Source organism: Eretmochelys imbricata, chromosome 1 (genome assembly GCF_965152235.1).
Source record: "Eretmochelys imbricata isolate rEreImb1 chromosome 1, rEreImb1.hap1, whole genome shotgun sequence".
Classification (NCBI taxonomy): Eukaryota; Metazoa; Chordata; order Testudines; family Cheloniidae; genus Eretmochelys; species Eretmochelys imbricata.
The window spans coordinates 257572986-257585689 of NC_135572.1; the positions used below are offsets into that span (position 1 = coordinate 257572986).

The window sequence follows — 12704 nt, forward strand, 5'->3', positions numbered from 1 at the left end:
AAAGGCAGTTGGTAGAATGATGCTGTGAGCTCCTGTTGCTCACCTGCTCCAACAGCTACCGATAAGATGACAAAAGCTATACCACTCATTTGATGCTCTAGACAGAAAATCTCTGAGATAGAATGTTGTCCTAGGGTCAGCCGGGAAAATGAGAGTCTTGGCTTTGCCCCAAAACATTTATTGTGGATAAACACCTTTTGTGTCACCTCAGGATTTATTTAGGAGCTCAAGACCACTGACCTTTGGTGTTGTACAATTCCAGGGACATTATTTGTTAAACCCGTTGATCAGATGCATATGGCAAGGCAGATAAGCACCCCCCAGGAGAGGCCAGAGTATACAACACTAAAATTTACTTGAAGAAGCCACTAGCTAGAATATGTAGCCTGACAAAACTAAACAAATTTGGAGGCAAGGAAACCCAAGAGCCTCAAAAAATCAACCCCCATATCAAGGAAATGGCACCAACCCCAACAGGTGGGTTTTGTACTGTAACAGGTTGTTGAGGGGACACGGATTGATCTCCTCCAGGATGATGTTTTGCAATAGAGGACCTTTTACGGAACAAATCCTGCCACCAGGCTGCTCCTTACTGAAGCTAGAGATGAAATCTGACCCAGCCCAGATGTCAGATATTGGTGGGCAGCAGCTTTAGGAGAGATGTGATCACTCAAATGGTGTATAGTCTAGATGATCTCTTTAATGTGAAGCTGTAACTCCCTAGAGAGGGGAGAGGAAGAAAATGCAGTTCACAGGCAACAAAGAGAAGAACCAAAATTGTGACTAATTCTAACTACCACAGACCAATAAGAATAATATAAAGTGCCTCGGAACTAGAGAAGGATTTGAATCCAAACCTCAGATCTGAGCACCCCCTCACATTTTGGTGAAGCTTAGATCTGCTTAGATTTGGTGAAGCTTGAGCTCAGTGCACTACTACTGAAGATCATATTTATCTAATTTGTCTTGCAAATCTAAAAACTGTCACTTAAAAAAAAACATTTCCCTTTGAAGTTAGTCTTTTCCAAAGACTTCCAAGGGCTGTTAAAAAGCAACCACCCACCCAACCAACCCTCCCCCCCCATATAATATTCACACCTAATCCTAGCCAGTGGGAAGACAGGCAGACAGACATGGACTTTGCAGTGACTTAAAACAGTTTAATGTAATTCCAAGACAAAGTGTGATTACATTTCTACACATATACAATATGCATATGTGAGTTTACAAATTCTGATTAATAACTCGTTTCACCTCAGAGACCGAAAAAATGATCAAAAAGAAACCGTGAATAACAAGCTATAACATAGTTCACCACAACGGGACCTCCTTTCTCACCCTACGGTTAGTAATATTACAATTAAAATAACTATATTCTTCTATAATGTATTTTCTGTTAAAATCATCTCATAAATTTACAATGCTATTATTAGTTTCCAAGACTAATATAAATTCACTCCATTTTTCTACAACGAAAATGATTATTAATTAGAAGCACACAACGTCATGATGAAAAACACAAGCATTTTTTTTTAGTAGCAAGAACTTGATTGGTTAAGAATTAGTTTTCTTGTAAAACATTCTAAAGCCAAGTAAAATATCCATTCTTATAACATACCTATAAGATGAGCCTAAGGAATAGGTTACATATAGGTCTACAACACATCAGTTTGTTTGTTTTTTAAAAAAGAAGAAATACATATTTACCAAAAATAAAAGGGTGGGGGAAAAAGAAAAAGACAAAAAGGGAAAAGAAAAAAAGAGGGACAATTCACATAGGAAAAAAGCAGTACACAAGAAATTACTGTTGCATACAATTTTCACAAAGATTAACACTCATATTACAGAAACCGTACAGTGGAGGAACACAACGGATCAGGGCTTTCATGGGGTTACTGGGCTGAGATGACACTGTAGAGAAAGAACCATCCAAGATTCTGGGTGGGGGCCAGAGGGCATCTTTTCCCTTGCATTTTTTACAACATTTTCATGTTTTTTTTTCCTCTCTTCTTCTTTACAATTCTGGCACAGCATATGCTAACTTCCACTTTCCATCTAGAGTACATTGGGTTTGTGGACAGTCAAAAAATATAAAACATTTTCTCACTTTCCCCTTTTTATAAGAGGATTTCACTATTTAGAAAAACTGTTTCACCTCTTAGTTTTAGTTAGCTACCCTCGTCTAGACTCTTCAACTTCCAAGATGCCTCTTTCTTTCTTTCTTTCTTTCTTTCTTTCTTTCTTTCTTTCTTTCTTTCTTTCTTTCTCTCTCTCACTCTCCTTTTAATAAAGCTATTCATTACACTTCCTCTCCTCTCAGAAATTTGGTTTGGTATAGAATATACAAGCTACATTCCAATTCTGTGCAAGTAGAATCTGATACCCCCAAAATGCCTTTTTTTACTTTGTTGGTGAAACACATGGGATGAGCAGATACTTTCTACAACTGAAATGGCTGTGCCCTGGAATAGCCATGGAAGTATCATTTTAAGAATATGAAAACCAAAACCAAACAAATAAGGAATAAAGAAAAAAAAAAGACAGAAGTGTTGTATGTAACCACCAAGTGTGGAAGCATTGAAGAATGTTTTATTTCCTTTTTGAGGACAGAAGTGCTATATGTAACCATTCAGATTGTAAGGGATGTGCATTGCCAGTATTAGAAACCCCTTCTTGCTTTACAAGTTCCAAGCCAAAGTATTTAAAAAACTCTGTAGCTCCTTCAACCAATCGAGCTGGTATTTCCAGGACTGGCTCGTGCCACAACGAGGCAGAACAGGCTGTTGCTGAGGACAGCAAAATGGTTAGTGGCTGTTGATTCTGTGACTGTGGCCTGTTAGGGGGTGGACATTTTCCAGTTTGCCCAAGGGCTGCTAACAGTCCTCGATTTAGTTCACCAAATGGCAACCCCAGTCATGATAAGTTATCGCTTTGGTAATGTGAGTTACAGTGAGGGTACCTGGCACTGAATGGAGTTACTGGAGGGGCTAGGGACCAATTCTGCTCCCACTGAAGTCAATGGGAAGTTTGGACACTGATTTTACCAGCAGCAGCACAGGGGCCTAACTGTAAAGTATCACTGTTGTTTTCTAGTAACTTCATTCAACTGCCAAGATCAACAGTGCAGCTGTGTCAGGCCTCACTGAAAGATGCAAGGAGCTTTGCTGAGATTACCTGAGCACCACAACTGAAGCTCAGTACTTCAGACAGACTTTTTTTAAAATGCCAATTCAGGTACTTTTATTATCTAAAAGTACTACTTTGCCCAGCAAGACATTGACACTGTGTTCATTGGTTACCCAACTGAAAGAAAACAAAGACAAAACTAGACAGATACTCATGGTGAAGTGAGACTGAAAAAAAAAGAAGAGGTTACATCAAAATGCAAAATATACGACAACCTATAACAACAAAACAACACCAAAGGGTACCACCGTTCGCTAATAAAGTTTACAGAGAGATGGTCAGTGGATTTTGTAGTTAGTTCACTGGTTCAAAATGTTTCTAGGGTGGAGTCACTTGTATAAAGGGATGAACAGAATGAAGGCCAAATTACAGCATTGCCTCTCTGAGTGGCTGTCACACAAAAAAAAAACAACAACCAACAATCCCAAAACAAAATAGGGATTCACTAGTTCAGGAATCAATAGTTCAGCTAATGAGTTATGAACAAAACAATACAGCCCTTCCTTTGAATATCCTTCTCTCTCATTATACAGGTATCTTCATCCAGGTTATGGTCCTACAGAGGATAGTTGATTTGGAAGTATTGTGCTCCATGCTTCAACCCAAGGAATTTCATTAAAGTTTGTTATTAAAAAATAAATAGCTCATGTATTGGACTATACTTCAGTATGTGTGGAGCAGTTTTTTTAACTATACTTTGGAATAAGGTGGATTCTTTGATCAGAACTCACTTTCCAATACTATGTTATATCTCAAAACAGAATATACATAATAAAGACACACCTGCTCTTTTCTGTTTTAAAAGGGCAAAATTAAAAAATAGAGGCAGCTGTATTGAGTTTTTGAAGGTGTCATTTACAAACAGAAATTTCCCTTAAAAAGTACCAGTTTAAATGTAAACTATAAAACACTGTAATAACTATAAAATGTAGCCAGAAAACTCTTTAAGTAGCCACAGTCTGTTATTCAGTTCATATTGGTTTAAAATGTGACTCATTAAATAACTTCTAGAAGGCCAAAGCATTTTACAGTAGCTATAAACATATATACTTACATGTGCATTTTAACAATTGATTACAATACATAAAAGAGTAATCTATTCCTTGGTTTCTTTTGTTTTTGTTTTAAAGAATCACGGTCTTCAGAATTCATTCAAGCAACAATGACCAGGGTGGGCATTTATCATTATTCCGCCCATACAAAGTTTATAGTCTTTGAAACCCAAGTTCAAGCTGGCTACATATTTTCAAAAAGGCTAAAACCAGGATGAATGCCCACATTTGAGGTAATTATTGCCATTAGGTCACAGTTTGTGTAATATAAGTGTATCTAAATCCTTCTTTAAAAAACGGAAGGTATTCCACCATAGCGCCAGAATACCTTTGCAACCAATCAGAATCCAGAATCCTGATCAGATGGGTTTGCTTCCAATGGAGTCAATGAGTTCTAGAACAGTAGAACACACATAGACCAACCTAGAACCCAGGCAAACAAGCCTCGAATCAGTCGACAAAGATGAATTAAGAAACAAAATATAACAAAACCCTAAGAGGTGCCATGTGGCTGATGAACAGCATTTCTGATCAGAATTCCAGACCAAAGCTTTTCTAACTTACTTACTCCTTTCCAATCAATTCACTGGAAAAAAAAATCAATATCATGTCCGCATTATCATCAACTCCATGCCAGCACTGCAAAAGCTCCTTGGCTATGTTCTGAAAGTGGGATAAGCTTTTGTTTTGCTCTCAGCATTGCTGTCCATCTCTTTCCGTCTCAAAGAGGAAACCTTTTGATTTTTATTTGTATTTATTTTTTTTAAGAAAGAAAGAAAAAAAAAGTCCCTGGCTGTCAGACCCACACACAAGTATTTACAAGATCTATGTGAATCTGCACATAATTCCCCCTACAGCTAAAGACTTAAGATCAGAGATGTCACAATATTTATCAGTGCAGTAAAAAATATCATTTTTGGAAAAAATATACCTTTAGTATTGCCTTTCTTGGATTAACTATGACAAGCAAAAGATTGAAAACAAAAACTTTACCTTCATACGCACATGAAGAGTCTGTTATAGCAGCACTGCTAAAACTGGAAGGACAAGCTAACCCGTACGTGAGAAATGTAAATTTCAATCTGATTCTATAAAGGCAGAAAGCAAAGTCTCATAGTATGCTTCGTAAGACTCCTGAAAAGTTAAGCTAATTCCCCATTCAAATTTCACACTTGATGCAAAACGTGTGTTTCCTTCTCCTATGAGAGCAACTTGTGTTTGCTGAGATCAGTCTTTGTCTGCTTATCTAGAGCTGGATCCTGCAAACATTTACATACCTGAGCAACTTTACACACGTGAGTGATTCCAATAATGTTCTGGGACCAAAGTGGAGGAAAGTTATTCACGGGCATAAGCACCTGCAGGATTGAGTTCCAAATTAGCCATCTGGTCTGAACTCTAACCCTGCAGTGACACTGCCCAATGCAATTAAGTAGCTTCAGGGCTGGGCAGGGCTGCAGCCTCTGGGTGGCAACAGACTATAATGGCAAACTTTGAAGGGCTGGCATCACAGCATCTAATGGTGACATAGTATGTACCTGGAACCCAGGGCAGGCAGCATGGGCTGGACCTATTCTTAAAGACAATACTACAGCAACGAGCCAAGACACTATAGCTTACAGTAGTGTGACAAACATTTGTGACCTTTGCTGTAAAATAGTGTGTAGAAAAGGTATTTTGCTCAACGCAACTGATAATCTTAACTTGGTCTACATGCAGGCAAAATTCCCATTGGCTTCAAAGGGTATGACAGCATGTGGACTCAAAGACTGGATGCACAGAGCTCAGTACCATTTTCCTTTCTCTAAGAACTGAGGCCTTAAATGCAGAGGAACTAAAGTGATCCTAATGCACCGGACCAGACTCCAGAGAGGGAATTTGGAGGACTCCACACATCATGCACATTGCAAAGCAGTTATCGTCAGAGGCTGTCTCTACAGTAGTGCAGAGGAGATCTAGGGATCAGTGGGGGTACGGCCAGAGTGTCCACAACTGCAGATCCACTGACCTAAACCTCCACATGGGGGAAGGGGAACACAGCGGGTACAGACGCTACTGCAGCCCATGGCCTGAGTCACACTGGTGCTTTGCACCCTGTCAGGGAAGGAGAGGATTATTTCTCCCAGTGGCTGCAGAACTCCCCGAACAAGGAACATTTAGTCAGACCCTGCACTCACAGGTCCAGAACTTGGCCCGTAAGCAGCACTTCATACCCCTTTGCTGGGCTGATTGCCAAACCCTGGCAAACCTGCACACACTTCCACAAACACTTCTTCTGCATTTGCCCAACTTTGCAGAGGTTTCATCATGACAGGAGCTACAGCATTGCACTGACACACAGAGATTGCAAACGGAGTCCAAAAGCAGGAGAGTTAAACACTACAGAAGCATGGGGAGCTTACGGAAGCTTATTCCCATTACACAGTTCACAATTTCAACATCACATTGTTGCCAGTGATAAGATACATTGTAATTATTATGAATAATAACAACAACAACAGTCAGAGAAGCATAATGGTTTTGATGTCCTCTAAAGTTTAGGATAGCAGCAATATTTTAGTGTGACTGAATTTCTCCACTCAAGAAGCTAGCTAATCAAAACATAAACGAGTGACAGAAACAGAAAGAAACGAAAAGGAAAGAAAGAAAGAATTCCATAGCGTGTCATTATTGCCTGACAGTCAGGGCCTGTGACTTAATTCTGTATCTGTAATGGGTAGGGTCTCTTTTTCTCTTTATTTAAATTTCTTTATGAAGCTTCTTTGGTTAAAGAAAGACATGGGGTTTTATCTTCCCTTCTGGTTTGGTAATGGAATTTCTTTCAAACCAAATTCGGAGGCATAATCCCTTGAGAATATAAAAAAGAAGCATGACAGAAACAGAAGTGTCCCTTTGCTGGAATGTTTCTTGACAGAACTATTATGGAGCGTGAGGGAGTAAAAATCTCCCCAGAGGGTCAAATGCAGCCCTGGTATAAGCAGGTGCAACTCCACTGAGGGGAATGCAATTGTAGTTCCTTCTTCAAACAGCTGGATTTGGCCCAGTCTACACTGAGAAAAGTTCTAGTTCGTCCATTATCCTGTTTCATTCTGCTCAAGGTAACTAGTCCCTCCACCTCTTTGTATATTCTGGTTTCATAGCAGCACTTTGAATGTCCAGCTCTAAGAGAGGCAATGTCTGTTCACCTCTCCTGTTTCCAGCATCAGCCGAAAGCAAGACACTGTGATGGGGAAAGGGGTCACTGCCAACCAGGAACCACCGGTAATACTTCCAGTACTGAACCATTCACCTCCCACCTCAAGTTTCCAAGCAGTTTACTCCACACACACAAAGAACCCCAAGCTCATTCCAAAACACATCAATCCTATTTTCAACTCCAAAGGTCTCTGCAAGCTAAATAATTCAGCTATTGTTACTTGTGTAGCACCAACCGTGTGCCTGCCAAGAATTTAGCTCCTCTACTAACATTGTCTCCCCTCTGTGTGGCTAACAGTACTGCCCTTACCATACTATATTTTCAGAGAGAGAGAGAGAGAGAGAGGGAAAGGCATTTTTTTTGTCTCCCTACCCAGCAGAAAACTCAGTCCTCACTTAGCATTGCAACATAAACACAATATTACGGATACATTGTTCATCCTTATTACAACCCCTTCCAGCAGCGCTGCTTCTGACTGCACTGGGATCAGAACCATAGCTAGCCCAACTGTGCTCTCAGCATGAACAGGACCAACAACTGCCCCTTCCACTTTGCAATGCATTCCTTCACACCACAGAATGCACCGTCGTAAGCTCTGTCACCCTATTGCCACAGAAATCAGATTCGTGCATAGTGGAAGAACGAGAAAGATCTGGGCACAGGCAAAACATAATAAATAAATCAAACATTCTGGTAAGTGAGATTAAAACCAACCCTTCCTCTCTTCCCTGCTTTATTGGCCCCAAATATAGTGATGCACGTAAGCAAATATTTTGACTTTAAGCATGTGCTTAAAGTCCATCCTTATTCAGCAAAGCACTCAAGCATGTGATTAAAAGTGCTGCTGAATTAGGCCTTTACACAGACTCTACACCCACAGCTTTAATAAGGGTGGGAGATGTAACTGAAAACATAATTCCATACAACAAAAAAGCTTAATAAAATTTCATAAGTAATAATTAAAAGACCAGCTATATCAAGGAGGAAGAAACACAAGCCAAATATCTTGGCCATATGGACACACCTTTAGTCTTCAGAAATGGTAGAACAGGACAGGTACCTTGCTATTCCTGCTGCTTGGTTTTAACAAGCTACTATCTTCAGTGTCTGCCAGTGTTGTTTATCCAGTGACTGGACTGGGGATCACGTTCTTTCCTCCATTCGGGTTCTCTCATTCAGAGCTTGGAGGGTAGATAGGGCACCTTCGGAGGAGCCAACCATTTGTTTGCCCCTCTGGGAAACTGAGCTCTAATACTTAGCCCCAGCTTGGGTTAATTAAAGGGCTTATGGGGACATGGCCTGGTCTTGGTCTCACACAAGTGCCTCAGCAAACACTAGCTGCTACAATGTGATGGTGAGTTGGACCTAATGGACCCTGGGCCCTCATGCTCTTTTAATCCAGCCCTGCTGCTAGAAAATGACGTGGGTTGCTGTTTGGTCTCTGCCTCCAAGGGAAAGTTTCTGGCATTGTGCTGAAATGCAGGGGTGCCATGTGGGATAATGTTCCATCCCTAAAGGACACGTCCTTATGGCATGTCCCTTCCCTGATCCCTCTATGCTCTCTGCAGTTTGTCTTCTCAGAACAAAACTATCTTCCTCTCTTCCTGCAGTTCTCACAGGCACAGCAACCCCTCTGATGCCACTGATGAAGAGAAACTATTCATAATAAAATTAACAAAACAACATCAATAATAATACTAAGAGAAAAATAACACAAAGATGCAGGAATGCGTGTGCAATTAAAACCCAGAGTAAAATATAATAATAAAATAATAATAATAATCAGAACAATCATACAGTAAAATAACAATATTATTCCTTTTAATGACACAAGCAGCATGACGCTTTCATTCCTGAACCAATGGGACATGAGAGGAATGCAACGGAAACGTACAGGGAGAATAGGGAATTTCCTGGCTTTGATAAATGGGAAAGTGTGGTCTTTTTAAAGGAAGAATGTAAGGTGCATGGACTGCTGAGAGATCAGATCCTGATTTACATTACATTTAGTAGGAGCGAGGGAGAGATGGTAAAATAAAACAGTGCAAGGATAGCTTATGAATCTGAAATGGCAAACATGAGGGATACTTGATGGTTTGCCAAAATAAAATAATCTTGCCCAATCTATGCATACTGAGATCCCTTCCTTCTTCAAGGCTGGACAAATGCTCATGATCAGATATTACAGCTGTGCTTGTCTGTCTTGCCAGTTTCTCTCTCTCGAGAGACCTTTTCCTTAACTCCATCCACGGGATCCATCCCTCTTCACTGTGCCAATTGACCTGCCATTCTCTAGCATCTTGCAGTAAACCTTGAAACACTCCTTGCTCTCGGTTTAGGTAGATCTATAGTGGCACTGAGTGGCCATGCAGACCTAATCTTTGATGGGAACACACCACCAAACCTTCTTCTTCTTAGGCTCTTCTCCCCTCCCCGCCACAAGTACATATGAAATTCTAAGTATTGATGCAATGGTGCACCCATTTTTATCGCCTTTTCCCTCTTAACCCTCTCAGCTATAAGAAAATCTCTCTTTGGAAACCTACCCAAAAACAAGACTGTTTAGAGTTCCTTTGAAGCTGAGGATCCAGAGCAAGAATTTTTTTCACCAAGTTCAAACAGCATTCTACTACAGCTTTTATACAAATGGGATGAGGGAGGGGAAAGAACACGGTCAGAACTACATTACAATGGGTAGGGCCTTGATGTCTCAAAATTTTCTCTTTTCACTCAGGAAACCTGAGTTTAACTCTCTAGACTGAATTCTCTCATTCTCTTGCTTTCTTTCCCCCCCCCCCCCGCATTTATGGAATTCTACTGGAAGTGTCCTTAAGCATTCCCCCTCTGATGGACCAAATCCCCACTCCCCCTTCTCTCTGACATAGTACTCAGGCAATGTAACGCTCTAGAGCTTTGTAAAGCAAGGATGGGAGGAATCTGTTCTTCTAATCCTCTAAGAATGTTAGCAAACAGCAGAATGAGAATTAAACTACTGATAGGGAAATTTTTATTCCCAAAGGGAACAAAAAAACCCAGACCCAAAAACAAAACCTTTGACCCTTTGGGCAGCTACATTTGGGTCTCATGACCAATCTGGTCACTTCTAGCCTGTACATTGTTAAATAGATATCTGGGGTATGTCCTTCTAGCCCCCACAAGCCTTCCTGACCCCTGCACATCGGCAAATGACTAAAGAGTAACAACAGGGGCAGAAAAATAACCTCGAAGAAGAAAATCAACACCACCACAAAAGAAGAGCTCAGATGAAATTCTGACTAGCCTCAGTCAGTTTCTAGGAGTACCAGTGGAAGTAAACCCTTAAACCGCATCTGTAGTTCGGTAAGGCACTACAAGGGAATGATGTAAAACTAAGACTGTGACAGTTGTAATGGCTGTGCTGAGGAACACACCACAGAGAGAAGGCAGCATCAGCACACGCGCACACACACACACACACACACACATACCTGGACAATCACATTTGTTACATGCCTAGGTTATATTTTTTTTCTTTTTTTTGTTTTTTTTGTTGTTTTTGTTTTTGTGCAATCACATTGAGGAATAGTCTATTGGTATCATTGAAGTTCAACACAATATAGTAAAAAGGGTGTACGTACTGTATAGTGCTACATTCTACCAAGGGGCCAGCGAAATTTTCTACTCCTACACGGAAAGAGCTGGGGATTAAAAAGAAAATTTCCAAATAAAATAAAATAAAGAAACTGAAGTCTAACATACACTATTAGAGACATTTTTTAAGAATAACATTTCTCAGGGATTTATCCAGGGTGCTCACAGAAAGGGAAAAATAGCTCCAAATGCTTCTGATCTTGACAAATGGTGCGTATTCTTGTTTGCGTGTAAACGTTTTAAGCATATCAGTGCTAGGTCTGAAATTTAGAGTGATGGAACAATCCTTCCCTTCCCCTCCTCTACCCCTGTCCACTCCCCTCCCTTTACCTTCCCCATGGAAAACACCTCACACACCTTTGGGTTACAGAGACCAGTGCAAAAATGGGGCATTATCCCTTTGAAATTCTGGATAAATCCCTAATCCATAGATTTATTGGGTTAAAAATCTAATGTATTTTGTTTTAGGTGTTCTGGACAACAAATTCCTAAATGTAGCTCATTATCAGATTAAAATAAACTTTAAAAGTCTATTGGTGAAGTTCTCCAAAAACAGAACCCACTTTGGGTCCATCTGTTTCCCCCCCTCTAGTTTGGTGCAGAATGGTTTTGTATTTGTTTTATTTTTCTCACTCTTTTTTTTTTCCTTTTTCTTTTTTTTTTTAAATAAAAAGTGTAGAATTAGTTCTTTCCTTCTTTCCTTTCTCATTTCTCCCTTAAAGTCTCCTTCGTTCAAGTTTCAAGTGAGCCTCCCATTGCATTGTTTGTCATGTTCTTCAGTATAAAAACAGCCACCTCACTCCCTCTTTGCGGGTCTCTCTCTCTCTCTCTCTCTCATTCCAGTGTTTAGATGTAAGGGTACTGGTTGACCTTGGTGGGGCTCAGTGGGTATCCAGTGTAGACTGTGGAAGCGGGAGAAGCACTGATATAGGTCTGATGGGCAAACTGAGCCTGGTACTGACTTGGGTGGATGGTGGGTGATGGCAGAACCCGAGGGCCCATGCTGACAGGAACCTGGTGGACAATGCTGGCCGGGTAAGTGGTGTGTTGCACAGCATGACGAGCAGACCCTTGGGAGGCCACCAGGTGAGCAACGGTGCCTGTGGAACCCAGAGCAGCAGGGGCGGTGTACGTGTAGAGGTGGGGCTGGGTGGGAAGGTGAGCCGCTGCCGCCGCAGCCAGGTGGGGGTGGACCGTACCATGGCTGGGACTATTGTGTGGGAAGGAGTACGGAGCCTGAGCTATTGTTGGAGTGATGTAGGCTTGCTGTCGCCGGTGACTCCCTGCGCGATCAGTCGTGATGTGCTGCTGGGCCTGCACAAAGAGAGCACAATACAGGACAGTTAGAAGACAACAGGTTGTTCTTTTCCTCTAGGCCCTGGAGTGAGCTCCTTCCAGAGCCAAGGTGATTTCTGTGATGGTTCTCGAGGCACCCAGGAGTACAAGTCACCTTGTTAGCTCCCTGCCTCCAGGGGGAAGACCTGCTTATGCTTGAGTGGGAGTCTGCTCCCTGACACCTCCAGCCTGTTCACAATCCAAGCACTCGCCTCTGGGTTATGCCAGCCCTTCCTTTTTTCCTTGAAGGTTAACAATAGGGGCACCCCAGACTCTGAGCCCCTTTGAAGCATTCCCCTGTAGAG

The 12704-nt window shown here is 41.2% G+C and overlaps 1 protein-coding gene across 1 annotated transcript in view; it reads right to left on the reverse strand.

Annotated features, from left to right (window-relative positions):
- Positions 1-11407: 11407 nt before the first annotated feature.
- The window catches only part of HIPK2 (homeodomain interacting protein kinase 2), a 178258-nt gene continuing 176961 nt past the window's right edge, over positions 11408-12704 (reverse strand). The window contains exon 15 of the mRNA XM_077807538.1: positions 11408-12378. Within this exon, the coding sequence (XP_077663664.1) occupies positions 11911-12378 (468 nt within the window). The 3' untranslated portion in view covers positions 11408-11910. The remainder of the gene's footprint in view (positions 12379-12704) is intronic.